The sequence below is a fragment of the Dromiciops gliroides genome, chromosome 3 (assembly GCF_019393635.1).
Source record: "Dromiciops gliroides isolate mDroGli1 chromosome 3, mDroGli1.pri, whole genome shotgun sequence".
In the NCBI taxonomy this organism is placed as follows: Eukaryota; Metazoa; Chordata; class Mammalia; order Microbiotheria; family Microbiotheriidae; genus Dromiciops; species Dromiciops gliroides.
This window is the reverse complement of record NC_057863.1, coordinates 181,828,861-181,851,569: the sequence shown is the minus strand read 5'-3', so window position 1 is coordinate 181,851,569 and position 22,709 is coordinate 181,828,861. Positions and strand designations below refer to the sequence as shown.

The window sequence follows — 22,709 nt, the reverse complement described above, 5'->3', positions numbered from 1 at the left end:
TCACATGCTTTCTCCTCATGGCAGAGCTTCCCTGCAATATCTGTCCAGTAGGGAGCGCCATTCCAATTCTCACATGGGTCCATATCTTACAGCCCAAAGGAGAAAAAAAAAAAGGAATCTTTCTAAAACAGGATAGGACTTGGCAAGACTTAAGGTGTTGGCACAACTTTGAAAGGAAGAGAAAGAGAAATTATTTGGTTATTATCAATTATTATTCTCTGATTAATTATAACTCTCCTTGTAGTGGTTGTTCCAAAGCTTCTAGAACTTCCCTCCTCAGTGTCTTCAAACCACCCTTGTAGCTAAGGAAATTATTTCAGTTGTTATTTTACTAAGAAAACTAGGTTGCCCTTGTGAAATCCACCACCTCTTCCACACCTCACTATCCCTCTAAACCTTTTCCCATCCTCTCCTCCATTATACCAATGTCTAAGAAAGAGGTGGCCCTTTTTTCTTGCTAAAGCCAACTTGTGCCCTTGATCCCATCCCATCCAATCTTTTCTGAAACCTGATCCATTCACTTCCTTTCCTCTGTCTCTGTCTCTGTCTCTGTCTCTCTCTGTGTCTCTCTGCCTTTCTCTCTCTCTCTCTCTCTCTCTCTCTCTCTCTCTCTCTCTCTTATCTTCAATATTTCTGTATTTACTACCTTCTTTCCTGCTACCTAGAAACATGCTTAGGTATCTCATATCCTTAAAACTTCACTTAAAATCCTCACTATTAGGGGCAGCTAGGTGGCACCATGGATAAAGCACTGGCTTTGGATTCAGGAGGACCTGAGTTCAAATCCAGCCTCAGACCATTGACACTTACTAGCTGTGTGACCTTGGGCAAGTCACTTAACCCTCATTACCCCACAACATTTTTTAAATCCTTACTATCTCCCCTAAACACAATACTTTACCTCATTGCCCACCTCTAGAAAAAAAATATGTACATTTGCTGGCTCCATTTCCTCACCACCTTACAATCTATTTTTTTTTGTTTTTTTTTTACCATAATTCACCAATTAATACATAAAATGCTAAATCAAATCACCATTTTCCAATCCATAACCATCCTGACTTCTCTGCAGCTTTTGATACTGTTGCCTACTTCTCCCCAAAACTCTTTCCTTCTTTTGCTTCTCTGATACTGCTCTCCCCTGATTTCTCCCCCTACCTGTTTGATTACGCTCAGCTTTTTTTGCTGAATGAATTATTCCCCAAGTCTTAGATGCTCCCAAGTTTGTCCTCATATATCTTCTCTCTTTATATTCTCTTAGTGATTTCACCTACTTCCATGGGTACAAATATCATTTTTGGACCAAATAACTCTCAGATCTATAGATCTAAATATCTCTCCTGAATTCCAGTCCTATACCACCAACTGCCTGGAACACACCCTGACTCTGCAGCTTGATATGTGTAGAACTGAATCTATTTTCTTCCAACATTGCACCCCTTCTCCAAGTTTCCTTGTTTATATTGAGAGCTCTACCATCTAACTAACCCCTACGATTTGTTAACTAGACTCTTTTCTCTTATCATTCATATCTAATCAGTTGTCAGGTCCTACCAGTTCTGCTCCCAATATTTCTCTTGCCTTCCACCATCCCCTTTCCTACATTCATACATAGATTTTCATCACTTCTCACCTAGACCATCATGATAGCTTCCCAATTGTTCTACCAACTTCTAATTTCTTTTCTCAAATCAATACTCCAACTAGCTACCAAAAGAGGACAGGATAGGGGCTAGATCCATGATTTCTTGATATGGAGAGATTACCTAGTGAAGTAATTCATTCTTCCAATGCAGGTAGGTAGCTTTTCTGCAACTTGGGATTTAAATTTACACAAGGGGAAACAACAGATTGGAGGACAAAACAAAGAGAAAAACCTTAAGAATGATGGGGCTTCTTGAAATAATAATATAAATACAAAATAATACTAATATAATAAAAAATAATACAAAAATAATATGACTACTACTTCAAGGAGTAGAACAGTAAAAATTCCAAGAAAAGATAGAAAAATCCCAAGAAATCTACAGATTGTAAATTGAAAGTAAAAATAAATATGAATAAGTTCTAAATTTTTCTTACCTACTATATTAATAACAAACATCAATACTGGTGACAAGAACAGAAATTTTCAAGAAGCTAAGAAGAAAGTATTTTTTAACAAAAAAGCATTAATTAAAGATAGAGTCTGGTTTACCCTACTGCTACCATTATGATTAACAATGATTTTCACATTTAGGCAACACACTAAGTTTTACAAAATAGAAGGGAAACTTTTTAAAGTTGGGAATTATTTCATTTTTGTCACTATTTCTTTAGTACTTAACATAGTACTTTTCATGAAGCAAGTACTTAATAATGATTGCTGGTTGAACAGAATTGAAAAGAGAATTACAAGTTATCAATAACTTCATAAGAAAGTATTTCATTGCTTTGGTAATTATGGAAATGAAAAAAAATTTAATTTTAAGGTAATAACTGATTTATATAACGCCTTCTCATTTTCAAAGTGCCTTCTATTTGATATCTCATTTGAACCACAACGATCCCGTATGGTATTTCCTACAGGCATATTTCTCCCTATATTACAGATGAGAAAACCAACTTGTCAAAACAATTCGGGAGTACTACCTCATATGTATTAGATTGGATAATAGGATAGCAGAGGAAATTACAAATATTGTATGGGATATGGGGAAAATGAGACATTAATGCACAATTGGTGGAGTTGTAAACTGATTCAACCATTCTGTACAGCAATTTGGAACCAGGTCCAAAGGGCTATAAAACCATGCATTCTTTTTGACCTAGCAATACAACTACTAGGTCTATATTCAAAAAGAGATAAACAAAAAGAAAAAGGACCTATAGGTACAAACATATTTGTATCAGCTCTTTTATGGTGACAAAGAATTAGAAATTGAGAGGATGTCCATAAATTGGAGAATGGCTGAACAAATTGTGGTATATGATTTTTTTTTTTGGTGGGGCAATGAGGGTTAAGTGACTTGTCCAGGGTCACACAGCTAGTAAGTGTCAAGTGTCTGAGGTCAGATTTGAACTCCTCCTGAATCCAGGGCTGGTGCCCCCTCCCCCCCCTCCGTGTGTGTGTGTGTGTGTGTGTGTGTGTGTGTGTGTGTGTGGTATATGATTATGAGGGAATATTTTTGTGCTATAAGAAATGATGAACAGGATGCTCTGAAAACAACATGGAAAGACTTACAAGAGCTGATGCAAAGTGAAATGTACCACGTACAAAGTAACAGGAATATTGCAAGATGTAAATGACTTAGCTATTCTCAGCAGTACAATGATCCAAGACAACTCTGAGGGACTTATGATGAAGAATGCTATCCATGGCCAGAGAAAGAACTGATGGTGTATGAATACAGATTGAGGCATAATTTTTTTACTTTATTTTTCTTGAATTTTTTGTCTCTTTTCTTTCAAAACATGACTAATAAGGAAATGTTTTGCATGACTACACATATATAACTTATATTGAATTGTTTGCTTTCTCAACGTGGGGTGGGGAGGGAGGAAGATAGAGGATTTGGAACACAAAGTTTTTTTTTAATGGATGTTAAATTTGTTTTTACATGTAATTGTGGGGAAATAAAATGCTAAATAGATGTTTAAAAAAAGAAACATGGGGAGAAAAAACTTACTTGAAGTGAAACAGAGTAAAGAAACTGGAACCAAAAATAATATATGTACTCACTAAAACTATGTAAAAAACCAAACTAATTTCAGTTTTTAAAAAACAAAAATAGGGGCAGCTAGGTGGCGAAGTGGATAGAGCACCGGCCCTGGAGTCAGGAGCACCTGAGTTCAGGTCCGGCCTCAGACACTTAACACTTACTAGCTGTGTGACCCTCGGCAAGTCACTTAACCCCAATTGCCTCACCAAAAAAAAAAAAATACACAGAAAACAGTGGGTAGTGAAAAGGGAACATAAATAAAACAAATACCTGATAGAAGAAAAAATACTAATAATTATATACTGTGAGTTTTGATCTCAAATCTGCCAGAAACCAATTTATTAAAAGTATATCTGAGAAAGAAACAAAGACAAACAGGCAGGGGGGCAGGTAGGTGGCACAGTGGATAAAGCACTGGTCTTGGATTCAGGAGAACCTGAGTTCACATCCAGCCTCAAACACTTGACACTTACTGGCTGTGTGACCCTGGGCAAGTCACTTAACCCTCATTGCCCTACAAAAAAAAAAAAGACAGACAGACAGAAACAGAGAAAGAATGAGAGACAGAGAGAGAAAAAGAATTAGAAGCAAAGACAGAGATAGAAAGAGACACAGGGGAAAAGACAGAGACAAAGACAGAGACAGAGAGAAAGATATTCAAAGTGGAATAGCCTCAACATCCTTCAACATGACTCTCTGCCCTAAGACAATTTTAGGTAATATATATATATATATAAATCTTGAGCAAGGAAAAGATCATATATATATATATATATATATATATATATATATATATATATATATATATATATATATATATATATATATATATGTCAAAATACAAATTGGGGTTAATGTTCCAGAATAGTCATTCCTCAGTTCCTTCCTAGACTACTTCCCCTCAACAGTTCCTATCTGTTAGGGGTATCTTGAATTTCTAAAGAGAAGGCACTGTCTTCAGATGAGCAATTATTCATGGAGTGGGGAAGCAATGATATCATTTAAAGAGTTAAATTTAGTTTAAAACCTTTACTCCCGGGGCAGCTAGGTGGCTCAGTGGATAAAGCACCAGCCCTGGATTCAAATCTGGCCTCAGACACTTGACACTTACTAGCTGTGTGACCCTGGGCAAGTCACTTAACCCTCATTGCCCCACCCCCCAAAAAAAACTCCCTTTTAAAAGAAGGCTCTAGCCTTTGTTCTTCCCATTTTCCCAAGGGAAAAGTCTGTAAATGATTTTAGGCAAGAAGAATTTTTTGTTGTTGTTCAATTGTTTCAGTCACGTCTTACTCTTCTTGACCCCATTTGGGGATTTATTGCCAAAAATACTTTTTGCCATTTCCTTTTCCAGCTCATCTTGCAGATGAGGAAATGAGGAAAACAGGGTTAAGTGATTTGCCCAGAGTCACACTGCTAGTAAGTATCTGAGGCCAAATCTAAATTAAGGAAGATGAGTCTTCCTGACTCCAGGCCCAGCACTGTATCCAGCTTGCTGCCCATGGGCAATATTAAATATTAAATTGGTAATATTTCTAGAGAAACTAATATTATACTGTATTATTTTTATAAGAAAAATTGTTGCTAGTTCTTGTATACTTGTTAAAGTCAGGAACAAGGCTAAGAAGGAAGATAATGGCCTTGTCCCTTGAATGAGTTTTGTTGCTGTGCTTTCCACATTTATTCATTTTTGTGAAACACCAAACAAGTCTTAGGATTGAGAACTGCAAATTTGAGGTTTGCAAACTGGCAAAGAGGAAAAAAGATGGGTAAAGCCAATGTTAGAGGAACTGTGAAATTGGTTCAACCATTCTAGAAAGCAATTTCGAATTTTGTTAAGTGATTAAGATGCCCATACTTTGGACCCATAGCTTCAGGAGGGTAAATGATAGAATTAAAGATCCCATGTACACCAAAATATTTATAGCTGCACTTTTTGTAGTAGGAAAAATGATAATAAAGTAGATTCCTATTGATTGGGAAATAATTAAATCCACTATGGTACATGAATAGAATGGAATATCATTGCTAATGGTTTTAGGTAGATACTACTTACCATTTTAAGGAAAGCTCCATTTATTCCTATGCTCTATAGTGATTTTAATAGGAATGAATGCTGTATTTTGTCAAAAGCCTTTTCTGTATCTACTGAGATAATCATATGATTTTGGTTAGTTTTGTTATTGATGTGGTTGATTATGTTGACAGTTTTCCTAATGTTGAACCAGCTACATTCCTGGTATAAATCCCACCTGGTCATAGTGTGTTATCCTGGTGATAAATTGCTGTAATATCCTTGTTAATATTTTATTTAAAATTTTTGTTTTAATATTCATTAGGGAAATTGGTCTGTAATTTTCTTTTTCTGTTTTGGCTCTGCCTGGTTTAGGTGTCAACACCATATTTGTGTCATAAAAGGAATTTGGTAGAACTCCTTCTTCACCTATTTTTCCAAATAATTTATATAGTATTGGAATTAATTGTTTTTAGATGTTTAGTAGAATTCACTTGTAAACCCATCTGACCCTGGAGATTTTCTCTTAGGGAGTTCATTGATGGCTTGTTTAATTTCTTTTTCTAAAATGGGGCTATCAAAGTCTTTTATTTCCTCTTCTGTTAATCTGGGCAACTTATATTTTTGTAAGTATTCATTCATTTCACTAAGATTATTAAATTTATCGACATGCAATTGGGCAAAATACTTCCCAATTATTGCTTTAATTTCAACTTCATTGGTGGTGAATTCACCACTTTCATTTTTTGATACTGATAATTTGTTTTTCTTCTTTTTTTAACCAAATTAGCCAAAGGTTTATCTATTTCATTGATTTTTTTAATTAATTAATTTATTTATTTTGAATTTTCCCCACATTACACGTAAAAACAAGTTGTAACATCAATTTTTTAAACTTTATGTTCCAAATTCTCTTCCTTCCTCATTATCTCCACCCTTAAGAACTCAAGCAATTCAATATGTTATACATGTGTAGTCATGCAAAACATAGCAGACAAAAAAAACTAGAAAAAGGAATTAAAAACAATATAGACTTCTATCTGTATTCAGATACCATCAGTTCTTTCTCTGTAGATGGATTGCATTTTTCCAAGTCCTTCAGAGTTGTTTTGGATCATTGCATTGCTGAAAATAACTGTCATTTGCAGTGGATCATCTTACAAAATTACTGTTATTTTGTATACAGTACATTTCACTTTGCATCAACTCATGTAAGTCTTTCCAGGTTTTTCTGAGAGCATCCTGCTTATCTTTTCTTTTAATAGTAAACTACATTTATATAGTACTTTAGAGGGAGATTTCCTTGCAAAACACCCATGAGGTTGATAATTGCAACAACAATAATAACTAACATTTATATAGTACCTAATACCTGACAAAGAATTTTCTTCACAATATCCAAGCAAAGTATCAGCATCAGCATCAGCATCATCTTATGTTGCTCTTGCCTCTGCTTCAAATGTTTTTCCCAGTTACTATTATTATTTCCCTCCATCTATTTGCTCCCCATGATATATTCTATTTTCTATCTTCTTTTACCCTTTCCCTCCTCAAAGTATATTGCTTCTAGTGGCTCCTCCCCTAATCTGATCTCCCTTCCTTCACCCCTCCCCCCTTATTCCCTTCCCCTCCCACTTTCCCTCAGGGCAAGATATATTATTATACCCACTTGAGAGTGTATGTTATTCCCTCTTTGAACCAATTCTCATGAGAGTAAGGCTCATTCATTCCCCTGCACCTCCCCCATCTTCCCCTTCACTCCATTAGCTTTTTCTTGCTTCTTTTATGTGAGATATTTTACTCCATTCCACCTCTCCCTTTCCTTTTCTCCCAGTGCAATTCTTTCACCCCTTAATTTTATTTTAAAGATGTAATCATGGGGCAGCTAGGTGACACAGTGGACAAAGCACCAGCCCTGGATCCAGGAGGACCCAAGCCCAAATCTGGCCTCAGACACAAGACACTCACCAGTTACTTGACCCTGGGCATGCCACACCACCCTGACTGCCCATTAAAAAAAGAAAAAAATAAGATAAACAAAAATAAATACTTTACATATATCATCTCTTCATAATCAATTCCCACCTGTGACCTCTGTCTAAATTTATCCTTTTCAACTGTCCCACTACTGAGAAAGTTCTTATGAGTTAGAAGTATCATCTTTCCATGTAGGAGTGTAAACAGTTTAACCTTTTAACCTCCCTCATGATTTCTTTTTCCTGTTTAACTCTTTATGCTTCTCTAGGGTTTTGTATTTGGAAGTCAAATTTTCTATTCAGTTCAGGTGTTTTCATCACGAATGCTTGAAAGTCCTCCTTTTCATTGAAGTTCCATTTTTCCCCTGAAAGACTATATTCAATTTTGCTGGATAGGTGATTCTTGGTTATAATCCCAATTCCTTTGCCCTCTGGAATATCATATTCCAAGCCCTCCAATCCTTTAATATAGAAGCTGCCAGATCTTATGTTATCCTGATTGTGGCTCCACATTACTTGAATTGTTTCTTTCTGGCTGCTTGCAATATTTTCTCCTTGACCTGTTAGCTCTGGAATTTGGCTACAATATTCCTGTAAGTGTTCCTCCTAGGATCTCTTTCAGGAGGTGATTGTTGGATTCTTTCAATTTATATTTTACCTTATGCTTCGAGAAAACAGGGCAATTTTCCCTGACCATCTCTTGGAAGATTATGTCTAAGCTTTTTTGGATCATAGTTTTCAGGTAGTCTAAAAATTTTCAAATTATCTCTCCTGGATCTATTTCCAGGTCAGCTGTTTTTTCCAAGGAGATATTTCACATTGCCCTCTATTTTTTTATTCATTTGGATTTGCTTTATTTGTGTCTTGATTTCTCATAAAGTCATTAGCTTCCATTTGTTCAATCCTAATTCTTAAGCAATTATTTTCTTCAGAGAGCTTTTCCATTTGGTTTTTCTAGCTGTCAACTTTTTTTTCATGACTTTCCTGTATCTCAGTTCTCTTTCCATTTTTCCCTCTGCCTCTCTTACTTTATCTTCCAAGTCCTTTTTGAGCACTTCTATGGCCTGAGACCAATTCATATTTTTCTTGGAAGCTTTGGATATAGGAGCTTTGACTTTCTTATCTCTTCCTGAGGTTATATTTTGGTCTTCCTCGTCACCAAAGAAACTTTCTGTGGTCTATATCCTTTGCTGTCTATTTTGCTAGCCTCTATCTTGACTTTTAACTCCTTCTTAAAGTGGGTCACTGCTTCCAGGATACACTGTCCCAAGCTTCAGGGGATGCCAGGTGCTACTATTTAAGGAGAGATACATTCTTCACTTTCCTGGCCTGTGCTCTGGTCTGTAAATAAGCCCAGGCCTACTTGCTCTTTAACCTAGAACCAAAAAATCTGTTTAGCTGTGGTTTCTAGCTCCAAGGAGCCTGCACCTCTCCCTGACCCGGGCCACCACTCAAGACTGCTTCCTGATTCCCAGCATGGGCAAAACAACCAAGTTCTGCCTCAGCACCAGCAGAGATCCCTGTAATCTCCCTCTGGCCAACTGCTCAGCCCTCTCACCAGAGTGTAAGCTTAGTTTCAGAAGTTGCCACTACAGCCAATTAAGAGGCTCCAGATGTCTCTTCCTCTGGTGTAGCCTGGGGTCGAATCTGCACAAGTGGCCATGGAGCTGTGCTTTGCTCTCACCCCAGTACAACAGACCTTTCCCTTTGACCTTCTGAGTCATCTTTGGCTGGAAAATAATCTCATGCCATTCTTTTGTGAGTTCTGCTACTCCAGAAATTGTGTTATGGCATTATTTGGAGGGGTTTTTTTTTTGTGATCATGTGGGGAGTCCAAGAAGTTACTGACTTTCCTCTGCCATCTTCTCATTGATTTTTTCATAATAACAATTAAATTTTATTTATTAATTCTATAGTTTGCTTACTTTCAATTTTGTTAATCTCTCCTTTGATTTTCATAATTTCTATTTAAGTATTTAGTTGGGAATTTTTAATTTGTTCTTTTTCTATGTTTTTAATTGCATGCCCAATTCATTAATCTCCTCTTTATTTTATTCATGTAAGCATTTAGAGATATAAAATTCCCCCTAATAACTGCTTTGACTGCATCCCACAAGTTTTGGTATGTTGTCTCATTGTTGTCATTCTCTTTGATGAAGCTACTTATTGTTTCTATGATTTGTTATTTGACCCACTTTAGGATGAGATTATTTAGTTTCCAATTAATTTTCAGTCTATTTTTCCATGGCTCTTTATTACATGTAATTTTTATTGCATCATGATCTGAAAAGAATGTGTTTATTACTTCTACCTTTCTACATTTCACTGTGAGGTTTTTGTGCCCTAATACATGGTCAATTTTTGAGTATGTACTGCTCAATCACAACTGTGATACTGTGATTTGTGGATTCTTTCAATTTCTATTTTACCTTCTGCTTGTAGAATATCAGGGCAATTTTCCCTGTCAATCTCTTAGAAGATTGTTTCTAAGATTTTTTTGATCATGGTTTTCAGGTAGTCCAATAATTTTCAAATGATCTCTCCTGGATCTATTTTCCAGGTCATCTGTTTTTCCAAGAAGATATTTCACATTGCCCTCTATTTTTATTCATTTGGATTTGCTTTACTGTGTCTTGGTTTCTCATAAAGTCACTAGCTTCCATTTGTATAATCCTCATTATTAGGCAATTATTTTAATCGGAGAGCTTTTCCATTTGGCTTTTCAAGCTGTTGACTTTTTTCTCATGTCTTTTCTGCATCACCCTCATTTCTCTTTCCATTTTTTCCTCTACCTCTCTGACTTTATCTTTAAAGTCCTTTTTGAGCACCTCTATGGCCTGAGACCAATTCATATTTTTCTTGGAAGCTTGGGATGTAGAAGCCCTGACATTGCTATCCTCTTCTGAAGGTGCACCTTGATCTTCCTTGTCACTAAAGAAACTTTTTATGGTCCTCACCTTTCTCTGTCTGCTCATCTTGCCTTTCTTTTGTTTGACTTTTAGCTCCTTAAAGTGGAGCACTGTTTCCAGGCTGCACTGTCCCAAGCTTCAGAGGGGTCCCAAGTGGTATTATTTAAGGAGGGGCAGGTTCTTCACTCTCCTGGCCTGTACCCTGGTCCATAGATAACCCCAGACCAACTTGTTAATTAACCAGACAAAAAAACTTTGTGTGCTGTGGTTGTTAGCTCCAATGAGCCTGTGTCCTTCCCCTACCTAGGCCACTACTATTCAAACCTATTTCCTGGTTCCCAGCAGGGGTGAAAAACCCAAGTTCTGCCTCAGCACCAGCAGAGACCCCTGTAATCCTCCCTTGGCCAACCACTCATCCCTCTCACCAGACTGTGAGCTCAGTTCAGATGACACTGTCACTGTAGCTGATTCAGAGGCTCTGGGGGTCTCTTTCTCTGGCAAGGCCTGCCTGGGGCTGGATCTGGGTCTGCATGACTGTGGGATTGGCCTCCACTCCTGTATTGGCACAGCAGTCCCCTCCTTCCGCCCTTCTTTATTTTTTGGTTTTGGGGTTTTGTTGGTGAGGCAATTGGGATTAAGTGGCTTGCCCAGGGTCACACAGCTAGTAAGTGTTAAGTGTCTGAGTCTGAATTTGAACTCAGGTCCTCCTGAATCCAAGGCTGGTGCTCTATCCACTGCACCACCTAGCTGCCCCTCCTTCCACCCTTCTAAGCTGTCTTTGGTTAGAAAATTATCTCAGCTTGTTCTTCTGTGGGTTTTGCTGCTCCAGGAATTGTCCTATGGCATTATTTGGAGGTTTTTTGGAGCATTCATGTTGTGAGTTTAAGAGATCATTGCCTTTCCTCCACCATCTTGTCTCTGCCCTGGAACTACTTTACCTGGATCAATTGGTTTTAATCTTGGTAAGCAATGGCCTATATTAGATATCCATTTTCTAACTTTCCATTCAAGTGCCCACTTGTCTGACATTAATATACTTCTGCCCCCTGACCACCATTGTCCATCACTACTGGAACCCCATCTTCCTGTTTCTATCCACCGGTGCTAAAGCCTGCATTTGGACCCACTGCTGTCCACTACTAATGGGATCCACATCTTTACCTACAATCCCTTGGCTAGCACCGCTGGGAACAGTGTTTGCCTCTAGACTGTACCTCTGGGTTTTACATTTGTGCTCACTGCCTATTCTGCCTGGCTAAATGTTCTACTACCCTATATGAGGACAAAATGTTACCAGAGGCCAGAGAACTATCATACTGTAAATTCTGGGGCATAACTCTGCCTCCCATGTAGGGGTTGCTGCTCCTGGCTTATGCTTCCATTATCCTCCTGTATTATGCCAGATATCTATGCTGGGACCTGACTCTGCCCTCCTATGGTGGTGGATCTGGATACTGCAAGCTAGAGTGTCATTGCCCCTTGACTGATCCACCATATTTGCTGAGGTCAGAAAATGCCAAATGGAGTGACTCAGGAAATCCCAAAGGATTCTGGATGATTGCTTTAAAGCTTCAGTTCCCTTTCTGTTAGTTTTCATCCTCTCCAATGCATGAAATCCTTCCTATTGCCAGTCAGTCCAACTGAGGAGCTCCTGACATCTCAAACTAATTAAACTGCCACCAAAAATAGGAATTCACAGCTCGTGACCAGTCACCTATGTTCAGAAAAGATATAAATCAACCAAACAAGAAGCTTATCTATGCCAACACATGTCTGAAAACTCCAGAAAGAGAGAATTAACAGTTCATATTTGATGAATGAGTGGAAACTTTTAAAACTGATGCGGTACCCCTGCTTATCCTCAATTAATTAAATTGGGGTGGGTGGCAAGTAAAAGTAGTATAGGAGACAGCTGGCTGGTGTGGTGGACATAGCACTGGACCTGGAGTCAGGAAAATCCAAGTCCAATTCCAGCTTCAAATATTTACTAACTTCAAGATTTTAAGCAAGTCGCTTAACTTGTTTGCCTCAATTTTTTCAACTGTAAAAGAGGGATAATAATAGTGCCCACCTTCTGGGGTTATGGTAAGGATCAAATGAGCCTCTATTATTAACACTGAGTTGGATGAAGGTGAATCTGTGATTTGATAACCTTCTTTCCTCAACAGCTGAGTAATGTCTCCCATACACTGTCATACTTCCCTCAAGACTCAACACTTTAAAAAAAAAAAAGTAGGTGCAGCAAAGACCAAGGAAGAAAACAATACATTTAAAGCTGTGACACATATATAAGGGGAGCAGTTGAATATAGGTAAGGGCCAGGTAGAGATAACCTTGTGTGTCAATCTAAGAAATTTGGACTTCATTCTTGAGCAACAGAGAACCACTGACAGTTTTTGAGCAGCAGGACAATGTGCATGAAATGACATTTGACAATGGGTATTGGGTAGATGGAGGAGAAGATAAAATGGAGGCTGTTGGGTAATCAAAAGGTCATTTCAGTAGATCAAGTAAGAATTAAGAGTCTGGCTTGGTGGGGAGCTAGGTGGCACAGTGGATAAAACACCGGCCCTGGATTCAGGAGGACCTGAGTTCAAATCTGGCCTCAGACACTTGACACTTACTAGCTGTGTGACCCTGGGCAAGTCACTTAACCCCAATTGCCCTGCAAAAAAAAACAAAAAAAAAAAAAGAGTCTGGCTTGGCTGGTGGCAGAAGGAATGGAAGATTAGGGATGTTATGAATTTGATGACTGACTGGAGATGAAAGGTAGATGCAAGGATCAAGAATGATGAAGGCTTTGCAGGATAACTTATTCTTGGTTGTAAGCCCACATCTTTTGCCTTTCAGAATTTTGTGGTCCAATGATTTCCTCTCATTTATATTAGAAGCTTTCAGGACTTACTTGTGCAATCTTTACTGGTTCTTTGGTACTTGAACTCATCCCTTCCGGCTGTTTGCAATGTGTTTTCTTTGATATGGAAGAACTAGATTTTGACTACAAGATGATCTGAGCCTTTCCTTTTGGGGCTTTTTTTTTTTGAGCAGTGAGCCATGTGTATTTTCTATTTCTCTTTCTCTCTCAAGGTATCTCATGACTCCCAGATTATCTGTCTTTGACTTGTTTTCCAGGACATATGATTTTGAAAGCAAGAACCTTACATTTTCTTTTTTTTCAATCTTTTGATTCAGGCCTATTTCTTGTTATACCATGGAAAAATTGATTTGTTTGAGCTATCCTAATTGTTAGTCTATTATTTGAGTGAGATTTGTCACTTTCTCTCCAATCTTTTATTCCAGAGATTTTATTTCATTTTTTAAATCTTATTTTATTTCTTTTTTTATTTCTTTTAAGTATGCATGTAACCCTTGTAGAAAAATATTTTTTTTTCTCAGTCTCTACTTACAATTGTTAGGAAATTATTCTCTCCTAGGTAGGATTTTATTAGCATCTTTGAATCTGTTATAATTCTTTGTATTTGCATATTCTTGTGTTTACTCCTATCTCTAGACTCAGTTCCAGTACCAGACTCTACCTCTTGCTGTGTTTTAAGTAGGTAATCCTTAGTCTCAAAGTAGGTCATCTGGGTTTCTACAACAACCTGTAGATCCTCCTGGATCTTTGAAATTCAGACCAATAGATCTTCAAGTCCCTTTATTATACCTCAGAGACCCTAAGCCTGGGATATTCCAGGTCTGAGTAATACTCCATGACATACTATATTGGACATCACTACTCATGATCACTTCCAACTTCTCCACTCTAGATTTCCAACCACTGTGGAGCTTTCCCAGGGGAACCTGCTACTCTTGCTGCCTCTGAATACTGAGTATGGCAGGCTACACATGTTTCTAGATGTTCTCTAGTATGCTGAGAGGTGATTGGTTTATTTGCCTAAGCATAAGTGAGCCCCCTTTCCTGATGCCTATAAGTTCTGGTTGACTTTTTGCATAGTTCTGGAGTGGAAGAATTCACTGTAGTTACTCATTGGATTTCTTGATCATTGCCCAATTTAATACTATTTTTACTTGTTGCTTTTTTTGTTGTTGGAGTAGTGGTATGGAAACTGAGCAAGCTTCCTGCCTCTGTTCAGACAGTAACCCTGGCCAGTTACTGGATTCTATCCTACTGTAACTATCTAGTCCTAGTCTCTCTCCTGAATACCAATCTCACTTCACCAACTACCTATTGGTATTATGAACTGGATATCCCAAAGATATCCCAAATATAACATGTTCAAAACAGAACTCATTATATTTTCCCTAAAACCCAACCCTCTTCCAAATATCCTCATTTCTATCAAGAACACCTCTACCCTTCATATCATCCTTGACTACTTACTGTCATTCACCCTACATATCCATTCAGTTGCCAAAACTTGTAGTTTCTACCTGCACAATATCTCTCAAACAACCACAATCTTAGTTCAGTCCCTCATCATCTCTCACCTGAACTACTACAATAGCCTCATAATTTGTCTCCCTGACTCAAGACTCTCCCTGGCCCAATCCAATCACATAACTGTCAAGTGATTTTCCTTAAAACATAGGTCTGTTTGGCTATGCCACCCTCCATCTTCTTAATGAGTTCTAATCATTCTCTCTTATCTCCAGGGTCAAATATTGCTTTTTGACATTTTTTTTGTCAAGACCATTGATTACACATTCATTTTTCCATGCTTTGAAATACTATTATGTCTAGAGAAGCAATTTCTCGCTCTTAATGCTTTGGTTTTTTCCTACCAGGAACAACATGGCTACAAGAGATTGTAGATATGATACAGAACAACGGAGATGCAGAAAAAACAAGACGAGCTCCAACTGAAATACGAAATCCTTTCCTTGAAAAGATAAGATTACCTTATAGTGGTAAGTCAAATGTGAACAGTAGCCAATTTAAGAACACAACCTACAAGTTACTCATAAATCCAATGACAGGGCAGCTAGGTGGTGCATTGGATAGAGCACCGGCCCTGGAGTCAAGAGTACCTGAGTTCAAATCCGGCTTCAGACACTTAACACTTACTAGCTGTGTGACCCTGGGCAAGTCACTTAACCCCAATTGCCTCACTAAAAAAAATAAAATAAATCCAATGACCACCCATACTCCACTTTAATCACACATTAATATTCTCACAACATAGACCCTATCATATCAGAATTGTACCACTTCCAAAATCTGGAACTTTAAAATTCTACTCTCCATCCTGACCTTCATATCCCTTCACTCCTAACCTTTTGTCATTAATACAACCTATGGTCCATGACCCATCTCTATTTTCCCTATTTTCCCCACTCTAGTTTCACTTACCTCCACACCTAGCCTTATGCTTGTTTTTCTACTTATATAATTCACTGGCTACTACTTTAGATCATAGAACTTCAAGCTTGAGAGTACTTAGACCAACTCTCTGGACCTAGCCTAACCCTCTTGTTTTACAAATGAGACCCAGATAGATAAAACACCAAAGGGTACATAGAAAGAAAGTAGTAAATCCAAAATTTGAAAGCAAATCTGACTCCAAATGTTGTCCTAAACATTGCACCACATCCTTACATCCCTGAAATTCCTAATTTCTCAATCCATACACTCTTCCCTCAATCATCCCCATCTTCTGATTCCTTTGTTCTTGTTCCTGTTCCTGTTCTTCTGAAGAAATTCACAAAATGGAACAACTTTCACCTACTCCAAATTTTCCCCTCTTCTCTCACCACCATCCCCAACCACACTATCATCCCCAACATTTATATTAAATAACCTACCTCTCTAATGAGAAGACGAGGAGAATTTTTGGTAATCCTCAAATCCAGGCTCGCCTACCCTATTCTTCATCATTTCGCTACCTCAAATAGAAATAGGGGCCTCTAATCAGTACAAAAAGTTTCCAGGTGTTCGTATGTTGACTTGGTTCTAAAATGCAATCTTATCTCTGTTTTGTTGTCTTTTTGTTTATCTCATTAAATATTTCCCAATTATATTTTAATCTGGTTCTTGCAACAGTGGGAATGCTATGGGTCAAGGGGCAGGGTATTTGATACCTCTGTTCTACATCATCACTCAGTTTTTCTTCCCTCTCTTTGGTCAGAGAGGAGCCATCTCATCCTCCAAGTAAAACATCCCTCTTGTGCCCTTGATTTTATCAGTTCTTTCTTTCTCCAGGATCTTGCTCCAATATTTGTCTTCTCTTCTAATGCTTCTTAAATACTTTCCCATCTTCCCTACAAAGGGGAGTTGGTATCCTCAATTATTAAAAAGCCCATCTTGGGGCAGCTAGGTGGCGCAGTGGTCAGGAGTACCTGAGTTCAAATCTGGCCTCTGACACTTAACACACACTTACTAGCTGTGTGACTCTGGGCAAGTCACTTAACCCCAATTGCCTCACTAAAAAAAAAAAAAAAAAAAAGCCCATCTTATCTTGACCTTTTTACTATATCCAGCTATCATCCCAGCTCTCTCCTCCCCTTCTCTGATAAATTTTTTAAATAAATGTTCTTTTTAACTGTGAGTTTAACATCCATCAACAAATAAAATATTTCAATATACAAAGAAGAAAAGGAAAACTTATATAAGAAACTGTGAGCTTATTATATATTGTTTGCTCTCTTTTTAAAATACATATATAATTTAGCAAGGTAGTAACAAAATTGCTTTATTTATGTCCCCTTGGGCTTTTCCTTGTGCATTTTTTAATGTTTTATTCTTTTTGTGTATTTCTCTGTTAGTAATTTAGTACCAGGATCTAGTACTCTATTGACAATATTGTCTATAACCAATGCCCTCACCTCCTTACTACACATTTTCTCTTCAACAACCCTCTGCAATCAGGCTTCCACCTTCTCTACTCTATTGAAACTGCCCTCTTAGATGTAAAAAAAATAAATTTCTACTAGCTAAATTCAGTGGTCTTTTTAAAATATCTCTTTTTTAAAAAATCTCTACAGATTTTTATTTTATTGGCAACATCTCCCTTCTAAATAGGGAATAGAGCAGCTAGGTGGTACACTGGATAGAGCACCAGGCCAGGAGTCAGGAAGACTCATCTTCTGAGTCAAATCTGACCTCAGACACTTACTAGTTGTGTGATCCTGGGTAAGTCACTTAACCCTGTTTGCCTCAAGTTTGTTCACCTATAAAACAAGCTAGAAAAGGAAATGGCAAACCACTCCAGTATCTGTGCCAAGAAAACTCCCCCCATCACCAACAACGATGTTTTGGAGATAGCATGTTCTCCTAATGCTCCTACTTCTACAACAACTCCTTTTCTGACTTGCCCATGGGCTTCTCATTCTCCCTAACATACCTATTTCCCCAAGGGTCTATCCTGGATTTTCTTTTCTATTCTCTTTTCTCTTCCTTGGAAATGTCATTCACTCCCTTGGTTTCAACTACCACTTCTATGAAATGACTCCTGAATCTAAAAGCTTACTTCTGAACTCTCCTCCGAGCTCTAGAATCATATTTCCTACTGTCTATTAGACAGCATGAACCACATATACTATGAGGACCTCAGTTTCAACACATTCAAGACAAGGCTTATTGGCTAAATGGGTTCCTACTTTTAGCTTCACTATGTCTGTCTGCAATCACACTTCACTTGGTATTAAATGTCCTAACTCAGGGGTTATCTTTGACCCTTCCTTCTCCATCACCTTCAAGTCCTTTAAAAGTCTCGGCTAAAATCCTACCTTCTACAAGAAATATTTTCCTATCCCTCTTAATTCTAGTCCCTTCACTTGTATTATTCCCAGTTTATCCTTTATGTATCTTGTTTGTACATAGCTGTTTGCATGCCGCATGTTTGCATCTTCCCCCCCCCCCCCATTAGACTGTGATGTCCTTAAGAAGAAGAACTAGGTTTGTTTGGGGTTTTTTGCCCTTTTTTTATCCCCAGAGCTTAGCATAATGCCTGTAACATTGTAGGCACATAAGTTGATTTGTTGACTTAACTTGTTGACTGTCATCTATTTATTATTATTACTATTCATTAAAATTAATTTATTATTAATTACTATTATCAATTACCAAATCCTATCATTTCCACCTCTGTAAGACCCCAACACACAAACATCCATCTCCTTTCTCTCTGTTCCAATTGCCACCACCCTAAAGCTTATTGTTGTTTGTTGTTCAATTGTGTCCAACTCTTCCTGACCCTATGGACCATACTGCCCATAGGGTTTTCTTGGCAAAGATACTGGAGTGGTTTGCCATTTTCTTCTCCAGTGGATTAAGGCAAACAGGTTAAATAACTTGCCCAGGAATCACATGGCTAGTAAGTTGTCTGAGGTCACATTTGAACTCAGGTCTTCCTGACTCCAGGCCCTGCACTCTATCCACTGAGCCACCTAGCTACCTCCCTATCCCATAGTAAGCCTACATTATTACCCTCCTGGACTATTGCTATAACCTTCCTATAGATTTTTCCCCTTCTACTCTCCACCACCAATCTCTACATACCACTGCCAAAATAATTTTTTCATAGATATAGTCATGTCACTCCTCAGTACAAAAATTAATCAGTAAACAATTATAAAACTTTTACTATGTGCCAGTGCTAAATGCTTTGGGTATAAAAAGAGGTAAAAGACATCTCTGAATGCAAGGAGCTTACAGTCTAATGGGGGAGACAGCACACAAACAAAGCAAGCTACATATAGGATAAACAGAAAATACTTGACAGAGGAAAGGTACTAGAATTAAGAAGGATTAGGGAAGGCTTTCTGTTTGAAAATGGGATTTTAGTTGAAATGCAAAAGAAACTAAGGAAGTCAGTAGACAGAGTAGAGAAGACTAAGTGTTCTAGAAATGGGAGACAGCCAGAGAAAATGCCTGGAGCCAACAGATGGAGTGTCAAGTACCCTATAAAGTTTAAATTTTTCTGGCTACTCTTCAAGGCCCTCCACAATCTCAGGCCTCCCTAATATTCCAACATCTCATATTGTTTCCATAATCAAACCAGCCCATACCCTGTTTTCTGGAACACATACTGAGCTCTCTCTGCCATCTTTGTCTTTGTTCAGGTCTTTCCCAGCCTGGAAGACCTATCTAAACACCTTCAACTTATTAACAAGCTTATTAATAATTAGCCCATTCTTCAAAGCCTCCCTCAAATTGCAGATCTTCCATTAAGTCCCCCTCCCCCATTCTCTGGTTAACTAGATCCAACTAGATTTCATGTAGCTCTCTAATACACGTTTCTCTTAGTCTGGACCTGTGATTTCAGCAGCATAGAGGCAGGATGGAGTAGGCAATAGAATGGCTGACCTGGCTCAGCATGTTAGGTTCAAATCCCATGTCTGACCCATCCCAATTGTGGGACCCTGGAGTGATCCAGCCCTCTCAGGTAACTCTCCAAGACATATGGTGCTGAACAATTGCTGATCTTGCTTAACTAGAAGGAGCTCCTTACCCTGGTGAAATCTAAAGCCCCATTCATACCATACTATATATTCCAACTATTTCCCTTTATTAGTACAGGGTATTGAAGGTGTCTTAGTGCAGCTTTATACTACTCAAGTTTACATCTTGTATTCCCCAATTATAGACATCTGACCTCTACACTTCAAGCATCTCTCTATTTTTAGACAAGAGAATTAACAAATCTATCTTGCTACTTGTTAGCAGATATGACATAATTACTAAAATTAGTCACTTTGTAAAATGCCTCTAGGATGATGCTGTATACATAGCAGGTATTTAATAAAAGTTTGGAGGTTTTTTATACACACACACACACACCATAACTAAACTTTTTGTCCTTAGCATTTCTTGCAAACCTCAGTTTATTCTGTGCTTTAGAACTTCTTAACATAGTCTATTTAAGACTTTGTTTGTATTTTTCAGTTTGTCATCTGGCCCATGCCCTCACTTCTATTCTTTATTCATATCCTTTGAAATATATCTTAGCTTATCTTGCAGTTCCATAATTTAACTTCAACTGTACTTGGACATTTTAACTCAGTTCTAACTCTTTGTTCCTACATGCTCCTCAGGAGTTAGAGTCAGAATTATAACTCTGAGGTGCCTCATTTTCCCATTAGCAAGGAAAGGAATCCATCAAAAAAGAACCTGGGAAAGGGACACAAACACCCCCCAGTTATATAGGACCAGGATTCTCAAACTACTGTGGGCATTTTCACAGAGCCCTCAGCTATGAGTGACCTTTTGTCACTCACAGTTCATACAGCTGTCCTGCTGTTCATGATACCCTAAAAAGATATAGTTTAGAACAGAGCCTGGGAGATGTGATTCCATCAGTGAAGAAATTTCCTTTACCAATCAAAGTTAGTACTTTCTCTGTCACTTATAGTTTGGGGTTCAAATTTGGCCTCAGATACTTACTAGCTGACTTTGGGCAAGTAACTTACATGTGGGTCCTTCCCCCCCTTTTTTTCTTTTTTTTTTCATTTTGAGGGGCAATGAGGGTTAAGCGACTTGCCCAGGGTCAAACAGCTAGTAAGTGTCAAGTGTCTGAGGCTGGATCTGAATTCAGGTACTCCTGAATCCAGGGCCTGTGTTCTATCCACTGCGCCACCTAGCTGGCCCCAATGGGCAAGTAGCTTAACCTCTGCCTCAGACTTCCAGTCTACCTCAGTTTCCCCAAATGTAAAATGGAGACCATATTAGAACCTACCTCCCAGGATTGTTGTAAGGAGCAAATAAAATAGTTTTAAAGCATTTAGTATAGTACCAGGCATACAGCAGCTGCTTAACAAAGGCTTGTTCCCTTCCCCTTATAGCCTTAGATGCAGGGATTCTTAACCTTTTTCAGAACTTAGGCTTTTTCTTTTTAATTTTAGTAACTGCATTTCAATATAATTGTTTTCTTTTGTAATCCTATGTATTTTATTTTTTGCATTGAGGAACATTATTCTGAGGAGAGGTCCAGAAATTTCACTAGACTGTCAAAGAAGTTGATAACACAGGAAAGGTTAAGAATCCCTATCTTAGAGAGCTGCCAAAATCACTGAGAGGTTAAGTCACTTGCCCAGGGTCACATAGCCAGGAAGTGTTTGTAGGAGAACTTGAACCCAGGTCTCGCTAGCTCTGAAACCAGCTCTCCATTAATGCAATATAAGTATCACATTTCAAATATGTTTGGGGCTGAATAAGTTTCTGTAGATTGACCTAATAATCTAACCATCATTTACAAATTTTCTCTACTGGGAAAAAATTAGTTCCAAATACCTCACTTAGAGATAAACTTCTGGAGGAACACTGTGAAGGATTTGGAGTCACAGAACCTAAATCTGCAACCTGGCTCTGCAACTTAGTGCCTTGAGCAAGTTACAGAACCTCTCTAGGCTTCAGTTCTCTCATCTGTTAAATGATGGAGTTGACCTAGATGACTATTAAGATTCCTTCTACTTCTAAATGTATAAGCCCATAAATATGACTCATTCATGAATGGAGGGCTACATGCAATGGATTTTATGGAATCTCATCTATGGCAAACCCCAGTGAAGTCCATTATTATATTTTTTAACTTATGGAATAAAAGAAGCATTTCTATAATATAGCATAATAAAAATTGATAATATAATCATTATTTGTTGATAATATAATCATTGATAATATAAAAATTGGTAATTGATCATAAAAATGATTGCACATGAAACTGCAAATCAACTATGTACAACTTTTGCTTTTCCTTCCAAATACATAATAAAATTATCATGTAAATTCCTTTCTTTTCTTTTTTTCTTCCCTCCCACCCCCTATATTATTATATCTTTGAAAACAAACAAGTCTAGAGAGTAGGATTGACTTTCTGTTTGTTCATTTGCCTAAAACACACAAACAACTTTCTTTAGGGTTTCTGTAAGTAATATACTTCATTTAAAAAGGTTAGTAAAATTCTAATTCTGTACCAGTAACTCTTCTGGTTTCCAAATAGTTTAAAATAACCAAAGGAAGGGGAATGGAGAAAGGTAATAAGCATTTATATAACACCTACTATGTGCCAGGCACAGTGTAACAGCTTTTCAAATACTATCTCATTTGATTCTTTACCCTACAATATGGGTGCTATTATTAAACCCATTTTATAGTTGAAGAAACTGAGACAAATAGAGGTTAAAGGACTTGCTCAGGACTACACAGTAAGTATCT

The 22,709-nt window shown here is 37.8% G+C and overlaps 1 protein-coding gene across 1 annotated transcript in view; it reads left to right on the top strand.

Annotated features, from left to right (window-relative positions):
* Window positions 1-22,709, top strand: part of LOC122749721 (sulfotransferase 1C4-like) — a 44,729-nt gene that overhangs the window by 663 nt on the left and 21,357 nt on the right. Inside the window, exon 2 of the mRNA XM_043996212.1 lies at window positions 15,344-15,466. Within this exon, the coding sequence (XP_043852147.1) occupies window positions 15,344-15,466 (123 nt within the window). The remainder of the gene's footprint in view (window positions 1-15,343; window positions 15,467-22,709) is intronic.